Raw genomic sequence first — 22,603 nt, 5'->3', positions numbered from 1 at the left:
ATACGGCCTTACATTCATATCTCTCGTAGTAATAAATAGAGATGACAAATTTGAATAATGTGCATACAGATTATAAAAACAGACAGTTGCAATCTCTAGTATACAAGAACTCTTTATAAATAGTAAAGAAATAAAAAATATTATTATAAAAACTGGCACCAAGGCAAATTCTATGCAACTAGTTGACACTTGTCATAAAAGTGCTTTTATTACAAAGTTAATATAAGATATGTATTTGCATTCCATTGTTGTGTTTAAGAATCATTTCGCATCAACACCGAAACTCTTCTGTTTCGTGGAACAACTTGATTGTTCCATTTTGAGTCATCCTCACCAAGTAATTCATGTTTAAAATCATATCGAAAGGTGTTTCTATAAAGAAAACGTATATAATTATAATAATTTTTTAAGGATACATCAAGAATATATAAGCCCTGAAAACAACCAATTCAAAACATATTTATCCACAACAAAGTTTCTAAGGTCTTAGGACCCTCTGAGGTAAAGACACCAGATCTATCAATAAAAGGTTACAATCTTCTGTATAAACACAATACAAACTGAGCCAATTCACTTCCTTAGTTTTATTAAGATCAATTTATGTTAACTTAAAGGGGAACAAAGGTTTGGAAAAAAAACATTTAATTTTTCGTTCCGAGACAGGGAATACATTAGTATTTATATAAAAAATAGAATTTCCAAACAATGATGTATGTTGAGCAAAATACAAGCATTTAAAAACTTCAATTTTTGACTTAATAGATGCGAATCAGTAGTGTTGTTTTTATGGAAGCTAAACTTGCTGTGTCTCTTCGTCTTCCTACTGTTATGTGTATATTATCAATTTATTATGTATATAGGCCTCAAGGTTAACAAATCAAAGTTTCCGGGCACCTGGCCTTAATTTTGTTAACCTAATTACTTACTTTATATTTTACAAAATCTAGATATTGCTAGGATTTTATTAAATTACTTCCTTTTATCTAGTGAATTACTAAAACAAGATCCTTAATAAACTTCATCCCAATGTTTGTATACACATGGTCAAAAAGTGTTTTTTACTACATTTTGTCAATGCTTGCAACAAAGTTTATAGATACAAGCGCAATGTTTTCGTGTATGATAAACGTTAGTGCCACAGATTTTCTAAGTTACTATGTACATCCTAAATAAATCAACATAAATATAAACATCAAGACAAAATTTATACAAACACAACACTAAAATACGTACTTCATAACATACACAGAGAATTCAGGAAGCAATACATCCACAGTTAAATCTTCATATTTTGTGGACGTATATCTCATAACTGCAGATGATAATAAACTTAATCCGGCTATTGTTGTGCCACAGAACTAAAAAGAAAAAGTTGAAGTTTCTAAAAATAACAAAATATAGTAACATTTTATCAACATGTGTTCTCATTATATATACAGGCATATATATAGCTAACACATATAACACATATCAGTAAAAAAACATACTTACTTACTTTTACACTGTCTGTATGTGGGTGAATAGATCTAAATAATAAAAACTTGCTACAAAGTCATACTTAACATTGTCACAATGACAATTGCATATGGTACCCACCCATTTTTTGCAAGATCTAGCACATGAACACCTGGTATCATTTTTTCATCATCACCAAAACATGTACTTCTTATCCTATTTAACACAGCCTGGTTTTGAGCATTCCATCTGGTCTTTTCGGTTTCTCTAAACCCTGTTATCGCCTTAAAAATAAATACATTTATGCAATTCCAGTTAAATTCTAAATACATTTTTTAATTAAGGCCAGGTTAATAACAGGTCACACTAAGCATTATTTTAATGTGTTTAGCAAGTAAAATTATCTTGTAAGACTTCTTCTAAGTTAGAAAGAAATCTTCTTGACAACAACAATGTATTATGTGATGTTTGTTACACACCAAGCCGGTTTATTTAGGCATGATCACAACTATTTTCTTCAACAAACTGTACATTACATACCCCATCCCAATGATCATATTCATATTTCTTTCGACGAAATAATTTATCAATTTCTTTCATTAGTTCGTCTTGCTCAGATCGAGTTATATAATTTAAATATAGGATCAAATCTGTATCTAGTAGACGTTTTACATTCTTTACAGCATTATTATCAGCTAAAGTTCTAGCCTTTACTATTGCATGTTGTTCCGAGTAACTTTTCAAACTTCGTTTCAAAACATGACAACAAATTTCGTAGTTCCTCAATATACTTCTTGGCTGCTTTAACATATCTTTTGTGAAAAACATACAAATTTAAATAACTCCTCAAATACGTTAAACTCGCTTGAATGAATAAAAAACAATTCTTGTGATCTGTGGCTGTATTTTTATTTTTTCTCTTTCATGCTGTGCTATTTGATGGCATAGTAAAACTAACATATAACAAACTAACATTGTGTACATGCATTGTAGCACAGTAATAATATGGCCCTAAATACCTTCATAAATACAATCAAGGAAAATGAATATCATACCAGCTTGAATGATACAGTATATACAACTTACAGCAAGCTTTCATATGTACACACAACTTGTATGGATTATAACTTTGTTTTCAAGAGAAAAAATTATTGATTGCTGAAAGATAATAGATAGATGAGATGTGCGAGATGATCTTGTCGTATCTTGTCAATACCAATAAAGTTTATAGAATTCTTAAACAACAGCAATTGTACATAAAATAAAGTTTAAAGTAATTAAAAATGAAAGTTTATATAATTTATAGCTAGCATTATTCTTTTTTAAAAACTTGTTTTTGCAAATTTATAGACAGGTAGCTAGATGGATGTGCATATCTTACATGGCTAGCCTCACAAATATCAAGGGATATACCCTGTCTATTATTTCCAGGAGGGACCATGGCTTTGATGGGGAGTCCTGGAGTATTTAATGCTTTCTTTGAGATACGCAAACTCAATTAGGGTCAGCGCTGTGGCAGACACACAACTCCCTGCCTGCAACATGTTCAAACTCCAAATGAAGGTATACAGAGATTCCTAAAATCTCTGCCCAACAAAGACCTTAAGTAAATAAATATGTGTTATAGTATTCCCTTAAATTTAGCCAAAATGCTGTAGCTATATTGTGGGAAGTCACGTCATTTAATTTGAGCGATATAAAGAATCGAAGCAACAGGAACGCCATGTTTGTTTACAATCCTGCGTACTGTCCCGCACACATGTTCATCCAAGCCCTAGAGGGTCGACCCTCTGTCCTGTAAGATCTTTCCGAGGTATTCCGCTGTTTTCTTGACAGAATTTTTACATAAGTAATAGCTGACGGAAAAGAAAACACATTAATAAAGAAAATTTTATGTTTACAGAGAAAATACCGGTGCTTTTAAACATATTCAGGCGTTCAGATTTGAAATAAAAAGGATGATTGCCGCGAGTGCCTAGATTCCATTTATAGACCACTTTTCATGCAAAATGTTTTGATTTTTGCGTTGAGGGGGACCATTTACATGCGCACTTACTCCTGTAGGCAGAAAATATAAACAACGGCCGTGGAAGTCGAATAAATCCAATTAAAAAAGAAATACAGTTGCCTCCCGGTTAAACTCGAACACCAGCATTCTCGACCCCAGAGCTCATGAAGATAAACCTCGGAAGTTTTCGATGTTTTAATCTCGAAGAATTCTGGGGACGACAATGGAACACCAGATAACTCGAAATTATATGTGGCCCCCAGTGGAAAAAATCTGAAACTTTCTAAAAGCTGAGAGATTATTCTGGGGACTGCCACTATAAATATACATTATTATTATTATTATTATTATTATTATTATTATTATTATTATTATTATTATCTCAACCCATTTCCGTGGATCCCTTGAACTTTCGTAATACTTCCTTATAAAAAACTCCGGTTAACTCGAACCCCGGATAACTCGAACATTCGTTATTAACTCGACCCATTTCGTTACCTGAGACTTATTTCTTTGGATAACATGAACTTTTTTACTCGAGAAGAGGAAATCGAGGACTGGATAAATGTCAGTTTTTATCACCTTTTCCCGGTAATTGTTTCTCGACCTCGCTTCAACTATAACCTCATTTTTTAAGACTAAGTTACCGGGAGTTAACTGTACTCCCCTATATATGCTTAAAATATAGTTAAAAAAAAAAGATTTTGTGCTTTTAAAAAATTATTTCACCCTCTACGGTCCTACCTACAAGAATGTGCCCGTATAATATAACACTGACAAGTCATCTATTTTTGGACAATTCACGCGAGAAGCTTTTTTTACATGAAAGGTGGACAAAATAACAATGGTTAGCAAAATATAAAATAACAGAAAAACAAACCAAAAAAATGGTGGTTAAATAGAAATTCTAAATATTTTATTTTTTAAACATATATAATATACAGTGTAATATTATAACTGCGGGTCCGTATATTTGTTGCCCAATGTTAAAATGTTTTTTATTGTCGTCCATCAATCTGTGAATTTACATGAATATACAAAAATAATCAACTAATATTATACTAAGGATCTGTGATGGCATTTACTGATAGTACATTCGAATTGCGCGAAAACTTTTCATTGTTATGAATTCGCCGTTTTAAGAAGACTACCGCTTCTATTGCAGGTTGTCACGAACACTACAACTTCTGTTCGATCTGATGTCTTGTTTCCATAGCAACATCTTATATACTTTTTTGTTGTTTTTACAATGTTTACAACTTAAACCCTAGGTCTCCTAAGTCATCTTGCAAAGTCAACCTTTTTGTTGGGTAAAAGATGACACGTTTTATGGTATCACAAGTGAGTTGGGATCTTCGTTGCCAATGTATGATGATTTAGTCACGGCTAAAAACAACAACAACAAAAATATCTTGCGACACATACAAGAAGAGCAGTAATAAGCTTGATAGAACACCACATGCTCACCCTGGACTCTTTCTTTCCCTAACTCTGCAAAACCCCGGAAACCCTAGGTAAAAGTCGAAAATGATTGATATCCCATATTCACATTGATTAAAATCGAACATCCTCGATCCCAAGGCCTGTAGCGTTTTTTGATAAGGATTAGACGCGTATTTCCTTCTCATATAAAAAACCCTATAAGCCGTGGGATCGAATCGAAAATTGAAAATTGAAAAACACAGGACTGGATTTTTCACTCACATTTCCTGATTTCCCTGTTTGAACATATATTTTTTTATAATTTTCCTGGTTTTTAGTTGGCTTGCAAGACTGTTTTAGAAAGTTACACAATTTCAAAACGGCGCCACGAAGACAGAAAATAGTTTATTTGAATAACACTAACACAACACAAAATTGTTACGCCGCCATACCTTCTGGACCAACTTCATCACAAATAAACTTCACTTCGACGTATTTGATGATTCCAGGACACGGGTTACCTTTCCACATAGAATTCTTCGCAATCAACTGGCATGAATTCAAACCATTGCAACGTTCTCTCGCTGTCGTAATGGCGTTCGGTAACGTACAATTCGTCTGGTGGTGAGTTCCCCAAGCGCACGGCCGCGAGGAGGTACGGCCGAAATTGGCAAAGACAATCTCGATAACTTGATCGGCTGGACAAGATATTGTTCTCGATTGGTATTCGCATATTAGTACAGTTTCTTGACTCATCGAGGCAGCTAAAAAAGAATAAAAACTGAAACAATGGTTGTCACAGCATTTGTAAATAACATACACGTGTTTTAAAATTTAACTCGATAGCACAACTTTTTTATGCTTCACCCATAATCTGACAGATCTTTAACACACAGGCCTTATTTTATTTCTCACAAGCAAAACATTTACATCATACTTAACAATCATTGTTTATATCGGTTGAAGACGTTTGCAACAATCGAGCAAAAACACGAGATTAAAAAACGACTCGCTTACTTTCAAAAGCATTCGTAATTGCTCTACCAACATAATACGCAAAAGTGCGAAAACTTTCGCTCTTTGGTGTGAACGTTTTTAGAACTGTAAACAAAGTGATCTGGAAACGAGCGAAAGTATCGCTTTCATTGGCTGTTGATTTACCAATCGCTAAAATATCCGCGCCTTTGTTTTGATTGGCTTGCACGGTTTTCTCCGGACGAATACACACACTTCGAATAACGCCGTTAATATACAACACCATTCCTTGACTTTTGCTCCATGTTAGGAGAATATACAACCAATCATCACTTTCAACTGGTGTGTTGAGCTAGAAACAAGAAATTTCACTAATTTGTTTGTGCATAGGTAATGAGATAAAAAATTTTAGCAAAAACCAGGATAAGACTGAGAAGAATGAGAAAACCTCAATCTTTTAAAGGTCACTTAAATAATTGCTCTCAAAATTAAATTGGTTTTCAATATTTGAAGGAATTGATGAATTTGGTTCAAATTTAGCGTGGATTTTATGTGGTGCATTTCAACAAAACTTCAAAATATCTCGCCTAACTTTTTTCCTCTTAAGCTTATCAAAAAAAGCACTTACACTCCAGGTTTTATTTCTTGTGGATATTTCACAGAACAGATTTTTATCTTTCAAGTATACGGCTACACCGCTGCCTTGACTACCACCAGAATCGACTAGATAGTGCGGCTTGACGTATCTTTCGACTTCTTGATCTAGCCTCACTTTCATGGCGATAGTAATACCTTTCTTTGTCAAGGATGGATTGGTCAGGAAGTGGGCTATGAGAAGATTTTGAGGAAAAGTAATTAAGTGTTCGCAATGAGACCTAGGTTAAAAATTCTAAATCAATTAAGTATGAAAAAAATTTGAAAAATGTGGTATTTTTATGCCTTCTTTTTTTCACAGTCAATATTTTTTTTTAAAAGTACAAGTTTAGGCTTTTGAATGTAACCAGTTGGTCAACAAAGTAGCCTCGTTTTCAGTAACCAATCAACATTAAGGGCTTTTTACTTGTTGTTAGTCATAGCAGGTAGTTTCAAGACAGTAAAAGAATTAAAAGGATTCTGTCTTCTATTCAGCCGCAGACACTGTGATGTGATACGTATCAAACGGCAAAACAATCATTTCTGGCGAATATCCCAACATCACCCTTGTCCCCAGAACTTTTTGTCTTTTTGATATGAGAGAGTCGTCTCTCATGTCAAGAAGGCAAAAACACCCTGGGGACGAGTGTGATCTTGAAAACGGTGGCCTTAGAAATAACTTTTTAGAAAATATGAATAAAATCTGACAATCTAATTTATAATCTTTCTACACATGAACAATATTTAGTACTTAAACGTGTCCCCGAAAAACAGAAATAAAATATTTCCGATTAAGGATTATTCTAATATCATAACGCCAAAAAAGACTTGAAATAAAAACGCCAATGTAGAGCCTGATATATGAATCAAACGCCTGTATCAAGAGCGTGTTTCTTTTAAACAAACCTCACCTCTCTACAAAAGAAAAAAGTTATTCACAATCAAAGTTAAAGTATAAACAGAGAGCGTAATTACCTCCATGTTGGGCTTTTCCATCTTGTTGAATGTCACCAATACATTGATATCTAATATCTAGATATTTAATGACGCCCGGGCAAGCATTTCCCCACACAGAATTTAACGCCTTCAAACGACACGCCCTCTTGCCATTACAAAGTGACTTTGCGACTGCTAAAGATTTTTTCGATTTACAACTCGTCGTGATGTACTTTCGTTTTCCTTGGCATGGAATTTCTGATGTGCGCCCGTAGTTGGCGTATGCCACTTTTATTGTTTGACCCAGTTCACACGTAATCTCTTTCTGGTAGTGTTCGCATACAATTTCCGCGCTTTCCTCCGATGAGTCTGTCAAAAAAAAACATGGCGGAGTAACAGCGGATGTAAGTTTAAGAAGTAAATATTCTGTCAGTTTAATGGTACGTGGAATATATATTCATAACACCTGACTTGCTTTTATCACGTGACTTTGTTGTTACACGTGACTTTCTCTATCACTTTGTTTGCATGTGCAAGGTATCAATACAAGGCTTGTTATTGTATTTGTTGCTTTAGCTGTGTATAATTTTTAAAAAATTGTTATTTATCAAACTATAAAGAAAGTCGCTTTGAAATTCGAGAATGGTAAAAACCAAAGAGGCTTGGTTAAACTTACCTTGCAAATTACCAGCATTTAACCACCCACTTCTTCCGTCGAACGTTAGTCCATTTTCATTCGATCTTACGTCGCCATTTACTTTTAACGGTGGTGACGTCAGAGTTGAATTGTTCTGCAGCAGCATAAAGAACCAATCAAACGTCGGCCTCAAAACGAGTGGAGGCGAAAACTTCATCAGCTCATCAATGGTTGTGTACGTAGGAAAAAACGAAATCATTGCTAACTGGAATCTACCGAAACTTGCAGCACTTTTTAGAATACTGCAACCAACAGTAAGGCTATCGAAAGGTTCGTATTCTTGAATAAGATATCTATAAGATTTCTCCTTCGCTACTAGCGCACCATTTATATACAAATATAATCCCATATCGTCACGCCACGTGATCAAAACAAAGCACCATGATGTGAACGAGGAGTCAGGTGTTTGAACCTGTGGAAAAAAAACCCGTCAAAAATGTCAAAAATAATTATTGACAACAAGAACTACGCTTCGACATATTTAGTCGATTGAGTATTAGTTTGGAGACGAAACGCCCTATTGAAATTTAAAAATCACTTTTAGATTGATGTTAAAAGCAAACAGGAATCATAAGAATTTGGTAGTTTTGTAAAGAAGATCTTACTTGTAGCAAAGGCTAAGTTTTTTATCCGTGTCTATTAAACCAAATTTTTCTTAATAATTTTTATACCATTTATATAGAAAATCATATAAGCTTTCAAAAATATATACATTAATGCATCAAAAAGTTTTAGTGAATTAAAAGTCTTTTAAAATATGACACCTTTTTGGCACCCTCGTCCCCAGGGTTTTTTGCCTTCTTAATGCGAAATCAAAAAGACAAAAAACCTGGGAACAAGGGTGAACTTTTTTGTATACTCACTCCTAAAGAGGTTCATTTTAGAGATGTTACACGCGCTAAGTACACATAACATCTATAAACAATCTAAATTTAATAAATAAAACGGCGAGTAAGATAAACGAAATAATATCAATCGAGCAAAGAAGGCGTGGTCATCGAGCAAAGAGATAAATGAATGCAAAAATATGACAATTCTGAAAAACTTTTGAAAGAAGAAACAAACGAATTGATGTGCATTCATTCATGCGAACATCACTAACAGTTGCCCTTCCCTGAAAAATATATATTAAAGCTCACTCTTTTTAGTACCGCTTTAATGACCGTTGATAAGTTATTCGAAATCAAGAGACAAAAGAGTACTGTGTTTATAAGAACAGCTAGTAGATTATATCGTTGTTTTCGCTACCACAAGCCTGAATTCCATGAGCAAGGTAGAATCTTTTGTTTGTTAAATTATTTCAGACGAAGCTAGTACTCAATCCCTTAGTAAGGTGTGGATGATGAAAACATTTGAGTAAATACGGAACAAAACATTCCAAAAAAAGCACCCTTGTTCCGAGGGATTTCTGCGTTTTTTGAAATGGGAGGAAGAGACAAAAATTCCTGCAGGCGAAGGTACAATAACTGTGTAGCTACATACCACCCAGACGCGTCCTTTACTTCCAACAACAGCAGTCAGCAGGCTGTCATGTACGAACAATGACACACCATGGCCTAGCCACCCTCCAGTGTCCAATATGAATTTCTCGTCCTTTGCATCAAGCATGTTTCGATTGAACTTGAACTTTACGGTAAATGTTAGGCCAGCCGGATCTAAGCTGGGCATCATAATAAAAGTGTCTAAATAAATGGAAATGAGAACGGTAAATGTAGGGCAGCCTGAATCTAAGCTGGGCATCATAGTAAGAAAATGTACAAGAAAGAAAAAAGAAAAATTAGCAATTGCAACAATAGAATCTACCTTCGTGTGAATTAAACGCGAAAAAAAATTTATAAAATATCGCGAAAAAATGTGTGCATAAAATATTTTTGCTTGTTATATAGGTACATCGCTCACAAATATTTTAATAAAAAATTTTTACCATCTTGGAAAATGGATTCTTATTTAAAAGAACTCTCCGTACTAGTGTTTCTTCGCCAAATTTGTTTGTTATAAAAAAATAATAAATCAGATAATAATACCTGCAAATTTACCAGTGTCATGTAAAAATGCATGAACACCATCAAACTGTAACACTCCCCTGCTCTCCCTCACTGTACCATGCGCCTTCAAATCAGGATAGTTTCGAACGGAGTCACCATTTAATGAAGAGAACGTTAAAACAAAATCCGGCTTGAAAACCGGGGGAGAAAACTCCAAGAGTTCTTTCGTATCGGGGAAATTCGGGGTAATATCAATTGCAGCGATGTACATTAACATAAAAGAATCCACATCTTGTTTCCGATTTGCACCAATGATGACGTCATTTGATTTAACATCTGGGGAGGTGCTCTGGGTGGGTGTGGCATCTTCAACCTTTTTCATTCCGTTGATGTAGAGGTAGAGACCTTTTGATTGTTTCCATCCGAACATTATGTACATCCATTCGTCTGCATACAAAGTTGTGCTCACCTGAAAAATTAACGCAAAGTTTTAATCTCGTTCTCGGTGTTTTTATTCGCTATTAAATAATGGCAAGTATCTAAAGAGCCTTGGAAACGAGGTTGCCGATGCTTTATTAGCACGTGGTTCTAACGGTAACTCAAAAGTTGAACAAAGAAGCCTTTTCGAGTTAATGAAATGTGTCTGTGTTAGCGGCCGTTATTTCTTACAAAGTCAGTTACGCGCGGCCGTAAAAAATGCTTAAATTTCAACTTTCTTTTGACGCACAGACCAATGTAAACCTCATTGAATAGAATAAAATCGTAAAATAAGTGATCAATTTTTTTTGTTTTTTTTTCAAAAAAATAATGACAGGAATCTCCAATCTTTAAGACTTTCCTCACTTCGCGAGATTCTATACCATGTTGTACACAATAGATAGTTGTCATCCTAAAGTTTGATTAGTTTCGACATAAACAAAGTGGGTGACAGTAAATTCAGGACGTTTCCACACTTCGAAAGTTTGTACACAAACCATGTTATAAGGGTTAAACAATGAGAATAAAATAAACATCTATCAAAGCATATACATTCCTACCTGCCACATTTTTTTACTGTCAGCCACGATGACAAACATCTTCGCATCGTCTATAAAAACACTCACACCCTGTCCATCCGTGCCCCCTGAATCAAGGATGTATTTCGGTAGCGAGATATTCACGATCGAGCTGTCGAACATGAGCTTGAACCCAATTGCAAAGCCATCAGTAGCTAACGAAGGATGCGCCAAGTAGGCAACTAGAAAATAATTTTAAACGTCTCTAACAGACTTGGTATGATGGTATTACCTAACGACCATACAAAAATATACTAAACGAATCTGGGGAGGCGAAGCAAACTAAACATTTGCCTCATTTAATCATAGCCCGTTTGCTAAGTATTTTGTATCACATATTTCAGGTCAATCTCGTCCCCATGAAATCCGCCCCGGGTGTAGCGGCTTCAGGCAATAGACTCTGAAGATGAGGCTAGACGAAATACTTTTATTATCAAAAATTAAAAAAACAGACTATTTATTACTTCTCCTCGCTACTTTTTAAAATTTACCCCCTTGCATTTTCAAACCTATGTATTTTTTAAAGAGGGCGCTATATCCAAATTAGCGTGAAATATTTAGACTTTCATAAATGGTGTTTAAACGTAGCACCAGCAGCGTAGGAGGTGATGAATGATGAAAAATGATGAAAAATGATGAAAAATGATGAAAAATGATGAAAAATGGTGATGAATGATGAAAAATGATGAAAAATGATGAAAAATGATGCAAAATGATGAAAAATGATGAAAAATGATGAAAAATGATGAAAAATGATGAAAAATGATGAAAAATGATAGGAGTGAAGAAGATAAATATAACAGGAAAAAGCAAAGGATGGAAAATGAAACAAGAAATAAAGATATATTTTAAAGGAAAAAAGATTTAGGCGTTTTAATAATTGAGACGTTCTAATAATTGGGCCGTTTAAATAATTAGGGCGTTCTAATAAGTAAGGCGTTTTAATAAGTGGGGCGTTACTTGAAAAAAGTATAATGGTAAGGCGTTATTTAAAAAATTAAAATGACTGCTACTATAATACTGTAAAAATTTGTCATTACCATCGAGTATATTAGCATTGACCCAAGCAGTTTTTCCATCAAATTTCAAACCGCCCTGCCACTTTCTTATGTTGCCGTGTGTTTTCAAAGGAGGTTTTGACTTGATGACGCCCTTTTCAATGTCATTCAACAACAGCGTAGCTCCAGTATAGCCTGATAACGTTTCTTTTGATCCAGCAGAGGGTAGATTTCTCGCTTTGTCTTCCTCTTTGTCTAACATAGAAAACGAAGTAAGGAAATGAACAAACAAACAAACCAACAAATAAATACACCAAAAAGTAAACGAATAAACAAATTTATGCTCGATAATTTGCTAATTTTCAGTTTATGCATTTTATTGGTCAAAAAAATTAACTAATTTTTTAATCTAAGTGATTAATTTTTTTTAATCAACTTAATTTTTTTATCGACCACCATTTTTACTAGCTTTGTTTTCTGTCGGCTACGTGTTTCGCCGATTATTGCTTGATCTTTTTTAGCGCACTAAATTCAAAATGTTTCAAATTCTTCTTTTCAGAAAAAAACATTATTCTAAAAAATTGTATAATTATTTGCCTATTTCGTGATGGGAAAAACTGACTATGTTACAAAAATTTTATTAGATAAAAAGGTGACTAACTGAATAAGAAACACATTACATTTAATAAGTTCTGATTGTACTTTTTTTAATGTCATGAAAAAATGAATTTATGTATCGGCCTACCTGTAACAAAATGTGCTGACGTCATGATGGGTAAGCCTTTATTAATGGTGATTAACATTGAGTTTCTCCATAGTTTTCCGGGTGATATATTATCGAGTTTTGCGTTATTGGACGTATAAATCAAATTCCCGCTTGAAATATCTTTAATCGAGTTCAACATTTCGTCGTCCATAACAGCTTCGCTACCATCTTTAGACCGCGACTTAAGATGTGCGTCTCTCCAATTCAAAACTTGTGGACTTCCAAGAATACCGAAGTTGTTTCCTTGGTACCGCGGTGTATACTGCTGTGTCTGAGCAGTGTATTGTGGGTAAAAATTTTGACCGAAATAACCCACTTGCTGCCCGCCTTGTATAATATTACTCAATGTGGGTAGGTTGTTTGGCAAATGTTGATTTTGGTTATACGGAGGTATAGGACGTTGGTTGAAACCACCCCCAGCAACGATTGGACTCTTCACGTCAAAAACATGATTCTGTACAGTATACTGTTGTCCGTTTGAATGCGGTGTAAGTACGGCTACGCCCATTTGTCCAGCAACTTTGCCATTAAAATTAACTCCAAGTACTGAAGGATTACAGTTTGGAAAATTTAGACAGTCATTCTGGTTTTTAGTTGCCGCAACAGGTTTATTATTGTGATTATTTTTCCCCATGTCACCAAAATTAATTTTAGTAAGTTCGTCTATTTGTATGGCTTGAGTTTGCGTTTGACCAGGCAGCTGTTGGTAAACGTTATAAATGTCTGCTTGATTTGGATTTCCACCAGGGTTTGGATGTGGTGTAAGTACGGACACGCCCATCTCTCCAGCAACGTTGCTATTAGAATTAACTCCAATTAGCGAAGGATTACAATTTGGAAAATTGAGACAGTCGTTTCCACCAGCTCGACTTGGGATAACTGGTTTCGGATAAGTTACTCTAGACTTTGTAGGCTTCTTCGTTTTCCTTACTGTTGTGGAGACTTTATTGGTGGGTGAGGGGTTTGTGATGTATTTTGTGCTTAGTGGAGTTCTCGTTGTTGGTATCGGAGAGGTGCGCCATGTTATAGGCTTGGTTGTGCGTTTTTCCATGATGGTTGTTGTGGCTGCAGTTGTGGTAGTGGTTGTTGTAGGTGCTTGCGTAGTGGTTGTGGTGGTAGTGGTGGTGGTGCTTATGGTGGATGATTCTTGCAACAACTTGGGTGTTGTGGTCGTAACGACAGGTGGTGGCGTTCCAGCACACAACTGCGCCCCACCAGATTGCACACAACCACTTTGTTGAGATATTCCTAACTGTGCATCTCCAGTTTGAAACCGCCAGTTTGTGCCAGTCTGTGTTTTGCCAGTTTGAACTGACCCGCCTGTATTGTCGCCCTGTGTTGCACCAATTTGAATTGATCCGCCTGTGTTGGTAGTTTGAGATGTGCCACCAGGTTGCAGACCTTGCCCTGATGGTACATTTGATCCACTTCCTATTCCAAGTTGACCAAGTACATCCACAGGTATTGAAATAGTACCTCCTTGGCCTGTATTTCCACTTTGTCCCACTTGAACACTTGATGAACCTGTCCAACCTCCAGCAGAAGTAGAGGAAGAAGATATGCCTTGTCCAGGCACTGGTGGTTGTGGTAGCTTTGGTTGTTCAGTAGAGGCTACTAAGCTTTGCCCTGGTCCAGGCGAGGGTGTCTGAAGCCCTGGTAATACTACAGGTATCTGTGTTGTGGATGGGGTTCCTGGAATATTACCAGGTTGAATGCTTTGTTCTGCCACAGATGTCTGAAAATCGATTGGTTTTATCGTTTGACTAACTGGAGATATGTCACTGGGATGAGGAAAAGGTGTAGGAGGAACATTTTGGCCAGTGGATGTTCCTGCTGATGTTTCCTGACTTGGTTTTGTCGCCACCTGTTCCGGTTTAGAATCGGGTACGTTTGGTTTGGAGACTGCCTTGTCAGGCTTTGATTCGGTAGTGCTAGCTGGAGTTCCTTCAGGCATGCTACTAGGACGGGGAGAAGGTGTAGGAGAAATATTTTGACCAGTGGATGTCCCTGATGATGTTTCCTGACCTGGTTTTGTCACCACAGGCTTAAATTCAGAAACATCTGGTTTCTTACTCGGTTTGTTGATTTGTGATCCAGAACCGTTCTGGTGAGAACCCTTTGATTCCTGACTAGTAGATACCACTGGTTTTTTATCTTGTTTGTTTGAGGATTCACCTTGTCCTGTTGCTTGGGGTGGTTGCTCTTTACCAACTTGTGGATTTGAGGTACCGGTGCTGGGTTTTTTTTCTTCTTTAGAATTTTGGTCAACGTTGGTGTCCTTCGGTGGGGTCAAGGTTGTTTCAGGTTTCTTGCCTTTCTCATTTGATGTTTCTGGTTTAAGCACAATGTCGGGTTTTTTATCACTTGTTTCTTTCTCTTCAGTTCCCTTTTCTACATGCTGTTGTTCCCATTTCCCTTCCTCCTTTGATAAAGTAGAGCTAATCCCTTCCTTTGACAGATCAGTAACATTACTACCTGAACTCGTATTTATATTTCCATGGATAGAGCTTAAAACTTTCATGTTGTCCAGAGCACTTTCATTATTGTTCTTCTCTGAAGATATCACAATTTTCTCTTGCTTGCAGGTAAGACATGTTCCTGTAACAAGATCCGGCTGTGTCCCTTCCTCTGAACTAGACGTGTCAGTTCTTCCTTCGCCAGGCCTATGCGAGCCAGAGTCCCCAACTTCAGTAAGAGAATGTGACCATTCTTCATTTTCGGTATTCTTAGATCCACTACTTTTGTTGCCCTCAGCTGTTTTGTCTTTATTAGATGTATCACTGTCTAAATCAGAAAGTCCACTTTCTGGTAACGGCTTTGTTCTTGAAGGAAATTTAGTTGTCAGCTCCAATGGTTTTTTTGTTTTTGATTCTGTGACAGGAGCCGCTGTAGTTACAACCTTTTCAATAGTATGCGTAACAAATGCAGTCTGTTTCTTCGTTGTTGTGATCACAGGCGCTACAGTAACTTGTTTAGTGGTGGACAGAGTGGATGTATTTGGTGTTGTTTTAACCTCTGTCGTTGTTGTTTTGGTCTTCATCGTTGTTGTTGTTGATTCTGGAGGAGTACTAGTACTTGTTTCTACAGGTTTTACAGCAGGTGTTGACGTAGTTGTCATAATTGGGACTGCAGTGGTTGTTGTTGTTGTTGTCGTGGTAGTAGTAGTGGTGGTAGTAGTGGGTAATGTGGTGGTAGCAGTGGTAGTGGTTTCTGCTGCTGCTGCTGCTGAAGTAGTGGTGGTTGTGCTTGCTGGGGCCTTTGCTTCTTCAATACTTTTTGTACTTTCTGTTAGACTAGGAGTTTTGGTTGATTTCAACAATAGTTTACTTATCGAAGACACAGGAGTGTTCTTGTTTGACGATGTCACCTGTGGAGGAAACATAGTTGTGTTGATCGGAGTAAGCATGGCGTCCACCACCGTTGATGTAACTTGATCTGTTTGATGTCCTCCATTTTTGTTTTGAGTTGCAGTTTGTAACGACTCACTTCCAGATTTATTTAACTTTTCAGTTCCTGGTCTTTTCTCATTCTTTGGGTAAAAATTGGGGATAATGCCCTTTGTTGAGAAAACCATTTTTATGACTTTGTCTAAACAAAAAAATTAAAGCAACATCTGCAATCTAAATTCTAATAATGAGCCGGCGTAAAGACATTACATTAAACCCTTGAACGAAAAACTCTTGGAATAAAAATATATTAGTAAGTAAGTAAGTATGTAAACACAAGCATCGGTATTTAATCAGATATAAACAACAATATGGATAGGGACAAACCCTAAATTCAAGAAGTACATATTCAACCAAATAAGAAATAGAAGAAACAAAACCAAACAATACCATCTGTGATTGTAATTTCAGCAACAACTTGAATATCATCAGCTGCATCAACATGGATCCACTCTTTGTCATTCAATTTCAAAATAACATTTGAATCATTGTTGCGCACCAAGAAATCCATGCCATATGGCAAGGGACCTTCTCTCAGCACAAACTCTAACAAGGTCGAGGATTTTTTAGCAACACCATAACCAATTTGTCTTTTAACACCCCGATCAGGGAATATTCGAACATCCGTTTTTCCTTTGTTTATGAAGCGAGCATTGACATAACGAATATTACCATTTTGTTGACCAGGCGCTAAAGACATACAAAATGGTCTGAAAACCTTTTTTGCTTATAAGTTTACATATTCTAAGCAAAAAAATGGTCAAAACCACAAGAAAAATTTTGATATAGCTTTTGAAGATCTGCTAGGTATCTATATAAAGGATAACCTTGATTCTTATGCTTTGTACAGTGTTATTACTAACTTGGATGTAGCTCTTCCATTTTTTTTGTAAAAAATCAACTGAAAACATAACATGCAGAAGTAGACAATGTATTTGGAATAGTAACTTCCTTAGTATATATAAATCAAATTTTGCAATTGTTTATTTTTCATAAACTTGGAAAAATTGAATGCAATAATTTGTATGCATTTTCTTTCTGCTTCATAATTTTATTAAATTATTGGATGGTATAAGAGCTTTTTATTATACCCAAAATTATTGAAAGAACTGAATTTAATAATTTGTATGCATTTTCTTCCTGCTTGGAGATTTTATTAAATTAGGCAAAAATTTGCAAAGGTTCACACAGATACATTTTTTAGACTTACGTGAATAGGAATAAGACATATAAACTCTTCCATCAGGGACAAATGCGTTGAAGACTGCAATCATTTCCATGTTAAATTTTCCAAATGTATCGAGAGCTCCTGTGTTAGCTTTGCCGATTGTGATGTGATTACTATTCTCCCGGGTTGTTGCTTGCAGTGGTTGAATGTCGTTAGATGAAGTAACAAGTGGCCCATCAATAAATAAAAATAATCCCTTTGTGGCATTCCAGGTTGCCAAAACAAAATGCCATTTATTCTTTTCAAGTACTGTGGAAACCTGAAATTAAAATGAATATATTATAAAATTCTATCTTTCCAAAATATAATGTTTTATCAAAGCTGATGAAGATTAAAATAAGTAATATGTTAATAGGGATAAAATGAATGTGGAAGAAAAGATTGCGAAGAAAAAGATGAATAAAGGAATTCAAAATTAATGCTTGTGAAGTTACAATAACTTGATTAATTTTTGTAAAGACTTATTTTCACAAGGTCAAAAAAGTGTATTTTGCAAAGACTAATTTTTAAGAATAGGTCAATTTCAGATAATTCGATTTAATTTCACAAATGGACCAATTTTGACATCGTCAACCATCCTAATCTAGCTATTAGTGGATTTAGAAATGGGTTGCAGAGATTATTCACGGAATGTTTAAAAAAGTGTAAAAAAGCTATAAAGAAAGCTTGTAATAAAGATGAAGGAGAAAAGAAGAAAAGTTTAAAACAAATTTTTTTAAAGATTAATTTTAACAAATAAATCGTTTCTAGTATTAATTTTTTGAATGGTACAAAAGTGAATTTGCAAAGATTTAATTTTGCAAATAGACACATAATATATTTTTACATTCTGTCTAGAAAGAGTGTTGTTTCTTTAAAGATGTACACGCTTTTAATTTTTGGTTTTTAACGTAAAAATTTATTTTGTCTTATTCCTATATATTTTGGCCTCATCAAAACTTCTTAAAAATCTTGAAAAACAATGATAGATAAGCTGAGAAAAAATATTTCTTTTCATTCTGGAAAAAAATACTGAAAATTTTAAACTTTGTAGGATTGTTTCTTGTCATTTTATGAAACATAATGATTTTAAAGCTTCTATGGGAAATTTTCTTGTTATTTTGGAACAAAACATCACAACTTTTAATAAGCTCCTAGCATCGTTTTCTTACTGTTTTAGCATAAACTATGGCAATTTTTTAGCCTCCTACTGTTGTTTAAGAAATATGCAATTTCGAAGTTTCGTACAACATGTTTCCTTTTTTTAAATGATTGTTGGTGTGTAAACTTAGCCTTGTTATTTAAATTCTTAGATCCATCCCATGACACTATATTAATTAAATTACGTTTGTTGAAGTATATACCTCCTGTATAAATATGATTTGTCAATAAATAGAATAAGATAAATAAATATAAATAAAGATTCTTGTGCAAGACATGAACTCTAATGTTTAATAATGTTTAATAAGCAGAAATAGGTCATGGGTTAATAATATGGGTTAATAATATGGGTTAATAATAAGAACAAAAGTTCTTAAACTACCGAAAGCTCGTGAAAACTATTGCTTACAGGTAAAGTTACATTTAAGTAGTACTGTACTAACCTGCCACAATCCTTTTGAACCTACTACGACAAAAAACTTATCGTCTTGCAAAAATACTGATATGCCTTTCCCATTTTGTCCACCAGAATCAAAGATGAAGTTTTGCTTCGAGTCAGATGCAACATTGTCAAGCTTAATACGCATTCCAAGAGACAAACCACTTCTACATGTTAAAGGCTGTGCAATGCATTCACCTAAAAAAAAAGTGAAATGAAATCTGATTTCAAATAAAAAGTAAACACATATCATATTTATAATCAGCATCAGGAATTTATTTAAGCAAATATGTGAAGCTTATTGTATTTTTTAAAATTCTAACTTTCTGTGAAAATTTTTACAACCTTTTTTTTTGAGTTCAGCCTTTATTTGGTTGTATGTTTTTTTTATAATGCAGGATGCCTGATGTCATTACGCATAATAGTTTTTAACAGTAAATAAGTAATCATAAGAAAAGGGACAGACTGAAATGAAAGACTATAAGGAAATTAAATAGATTATTTTACTGTATTTATAAACAAGTATTTAGAACATATTTTAAAGTATTGTTCATGGGATGTTTACCAAAGAAAACATAAAAATTTCCCAATTAAGCTTAACCGCTTAATTTTAAAGTATGGATTACACCATTGACATAATAAAATATATTTAAAGATAGCATTGATAATTCAAAAAAATGTGTAAAAGAAATGAAAGAACAACAAATCGATGTCATAACACCTTTATTTTGCAAACAAAATTTTCCACAGCTGTAAATATTTTGTTCGGTTATAATCTATATGCTGAGAAAAGGTAAGTGGGACTTCTTCGATAACGCAATTTCCTTTAAATACATCCCCAAAACTACCATTTTTCAAACCTGTAAACATCAGCATTAAATGATTATATGACGATGCTGCGACATCTACATCTTCTATAGTGAAATTTATTCTTTTCTCTATGGATAAATAAACGGTAACCTCTTTTTGTCTTGATAAAAAAACAAAGAAAAAAATTGCATTAAATAGTTTTTCTGTAAGAGTTTCATCGTATATACAGTCAGCAGCAAATATTAGATTGGTTTTCTGAAGACACGAAATGTCATTTTCCTGCCAAATAAATTTTTCTGATACATTTCTCTTACTATTCTTATAAAGAAATTCGTTAAAAACACTATTAACTTCACTGTGGTTGAAATCTTTTAAATTGGTATCAAACCAATCCAGATTACGAATTTTTATGTATTCATCAGAAGATAAAAGAGGTGCATCATTGTTATATGCAAGCTCGTTTAAATTAACGTTTTCTGAACATAGCTGTAAAATCTCGTCACTGTAATCTGTGCAATATAAATGTTTAGATTTCATGGCACAAACAATGGATGAAAACCCAATACCACATCCTAGTTCAAGACAATATTTCTCTTTAATATCAGAACTATTCAAAATGTAATCAGCCATTACAAAAGACCCATTCCACATTTGCTTTCCAACTTTATCTAATGGGGTAGCATGGTGATGTTTGATGGTTATTGCAACTTCATTTTGAAGTTGTAAATACTCTTTTCTATATATCACATCACCATCACTGTCATATTTAGTGCAATATTCATTTGAACTTGTATCTTCAACTAAATCGTCAGAAACTTTCAGAATAAAGCGCGAAACAAAAGCATTATCAACTGGTTGGTCTTCTGGATTTATGTGCACTTCTGATAATACCAAATCATCATAGTCACCCATTTTATCGGTATTATAAATTGTTAAAGAAAATACAGTGGAAAGTGAACACACCCGAATGAAATACAGTAAAAAAACGTATTTTTAACAGCAAGGAACATTCACTTTCAGATTCGCAGAATTTTACAAGTTTTCCCAGAAAACTCAAAGGAGGGCGTGTATTAAACAGAACAGATAATGGCAAAGTACAAATAAGCAACCCCGTCGTCCCCTCGCGCGCGCTGGTTAGATTGATCACGGAAGTACAAGAAAGAGTGGCATCTTTTCGCGCATCTTACATTTCAACAAAATCAGAATTTTGCAAAAATAGTCCACTGTTTAACGTTTGAATAAAAGATCAGTGCATTTAGCATGCTCGCTAACAGATCTGCAAATTTAACGACAACAAAATACCACGAGCAACTTCGCCAAAACTGGTCTCATAAACGAGTTCGGGTGCCAAATACACTTTTTGCGTTTTCTGCCGATATAAATGTATATAGCACCCAGGGGCAGGTACGAGTGATGGCTTTGTAGTAAAACGTTTGTGAGCTGAAACCCTGGTTAAGTCAGTCATACTAGAGATTATAAAAGTGTGAATCAATCCTTTCTGATTAGCGTTCAGCAAGAGAATAGGATTGATATCTTAGGCGGTTGTCTCGTTAAGCGAGTGTTGCGCTTGCACGCATTTCGTAACTTAACTGGGAACGAACTTTAAATGCACTGGGTTCCGTTTGCAGAACCTTCATTGATAACATTAGGAAGTGAAGATGCTATCCTGGGTAGATAATAATAATGTTGAGTAGAGTTTTTAAAACGAATTAAAATATAAAACTGTGTACTAGAATCATTTTCTAATTTCCTTCCCCGTGCTTTTTAGTCTCTCATCGGCGTGGCGCTTAATGACAGTCCGACGAAAAATGTTCGTTTCGCCGTTAGATACACAAAAAGAAACAAGTCCTGGGATCAAAATTGAGTCATTCCTTACCTTCAAAATCTCCGGCATCGATCCAACCGGTTTCACCATCAAAACTTAATCCACGATCGTCGAGTTGTTGAATTCCGCCATTTACAACCATTGGTGGAGTGACTGGTATTGTTTGATTGTATATATAAGCTAATGGCCAAATATATGCTGGCGAAACAGCGCATGAAGTTCGAGGTATTATACAACATAGGAAAAATAGACATATATGCATCCATTTCAACGAATTTTTTCTTAGTCTTTTATCTAAGGTAAGCAACTTTGTTTGCGCGTTGCATCCACACAGACGTTTAGTATAAGGTTCATCCAGTTTCCTCGCTATACTTTTTTTTTCTTCACGTAACATTGTGCGTTAATATAACATAACCCCTGCGTCATAACCGCATTGCCTCGCCCTACTACCAAGGTGATCAAAGCCACACAAACTCGTTTTGCTGCTAGCATATATTTCACTTTATTTGAATGTAGGTCGCCATTTTCTTTTTTTTCAGCAAGTTTCTTTAGAAATTATTTTATTATTGCAAAAACGTTTGCTGGGTAGTGTTGTTCAAACGACAATGTTTGCTGCGTAATTGTGCAACGCATGTGTTTTACGCACCGAGATTAATATAAAACGGACGTGAACCTAGTATCTACATCCATTCTAGAAATTGCCTATCATTCAGCAAACTTTCCTATCATTTAGCGTAAGCGTATAAAAACCAGTACGGGTTGCATAAAACGGTTCATTGCAGAAT

General features: G+C 34.9%; 4 protein-coding genes across 5 annotated transcripts in view; 1 reads left to right on the top strand and 3 right to left on the bottom strand.

Annotated features, from left to right (window-relative positions):
• Positions 1 to 66: 66 nt before the first annotated feature.
• LOC130629719 (alpha-ketoglutarate-dependent dioxygenase alkB homolog 7, mitochondrial-like) lies at positions 67 to 3,069 on the bottom strand. 2 transcript variants are annotated; one of them, XM_057443046.1, is made up of 6 exons: positions 2,542 to 3,069; positions 1,996 to 2,267; positions 1,597 to 1,739; positions 1,496 to 1,526; positions 1,234 to 1,358; positions 67 to 372 (listed from the first exon to the last, which is right to left on the bottom strand). In XM_057443046.1, exons 1-6 carry the CDS (start codon positions 2,552 to 2,554, stop codon positions 255 to 257), a joined length of 702 nt encoding a protein of 233 aa, XP_057299029.1. In that variant the 5' UTR covers positions 2,555 to 3,069; the 3' UTR covers positions 67 to 254. The 2 variants fall into 2 exon arrangements, with proteins under 2 accessions (XP_057299029.1, XP_057299028.1); XM_057443045.1 differs by lacking the exon at positions 2,542 to 3,069 and having other exon boundaries at positions 1,996 to 2,524.
• A 1,282-nt stretch (positions 3,070 to 4,351) lies between these two features.
• On the bottom strand, positions 4,352 to 22,304 carry LOC130629713 (uncharacterized). The gene is made up of 15 exons (XM_057443034.1): positions 21,870 to 22,304; positions 19,188 to 19,381; positions 17,587 to 17,863; positions 16,767 to 17,066; positions 12,910 to 16,518; positions 12,207 to 12,419; positions 11,149 to 11,348; positions 10,151 to 10,580; positions 9,609 to 9,808; positions 8,106 to 8,538; positions 7,469 to 7,798; positions 6,489 to 6,688; positions 5,903 to 6,212; positions 5,338 to 5,649; positions 4,352 to 4,849 (listed from the first exon to the last, which is right to left on the bottom strand). Exons 1-15 carry the CDS (start codon positions 22,210 to 22,212, stop codon positions 4,791 to 4,793), a joined length of 7,410 nt encoding a protein of 2,469 aa, XP_057299017.1. The 5' UTR covers positions 22,213 to 22,304; the 3' UTR covers positions 4,352 to 4,790.
• LOC130629716 (splicing regulatory glutamine/lysine-rich protein 1-like) overlaps positions 9,285 to 22,603 on the top strand; it is a 46,964-nt gene continuing 33,645 nt past the window's right edge. The window contains exon 1 of the mRNA XM_057443042.1: positions 9,285 to 9,399. Within this exon, the coding sequence (XP_057299025.1) occupies positions 9,285 to 9,399 (115 nt within the window). The remainder of the gene's footprint in view (positions 9,400 to 22,603) is intronic.
• Positions 19,890 to 21,213, bottom strand: LOC130629717 (methyltransferase-like protein 22). Its single transcript, XM_057443043.1, has one exon. It carries the CDS (start codon positions 20,903 to 20,905, stop codon positions 19,907 to 19,909), a length of 999 nt encoding a protein of 332 aa, XP_057299026.1. The 5' UTR covers positions 20,906 to 21,213; the 3' UTR covers positions 19,890 to 19,906.

Source organism: Hydractinia symbiolongicarpus, chromosome 2 (genome assembly GCF_029227915.1).
Source record: "Hydractinia symbiolongicarpus strain clone_291-10 chromosome 2, HSymV2.1, whole genome shotgun sequence".
In the NCBI taxonomy this organism is placed as follows: Eukaryota; Metazoa; Cnidaria; class Hydrozoa; order Anthoathecata; family Hydractiniidae; genus Hydractinia; species Hydractinia symbiolongicarpus.
The sequence above is the reverse complement of the archived record's forward strand: the minus strand, read 5'-3'. Positions and strand labels throughout refer to the sequence as shown.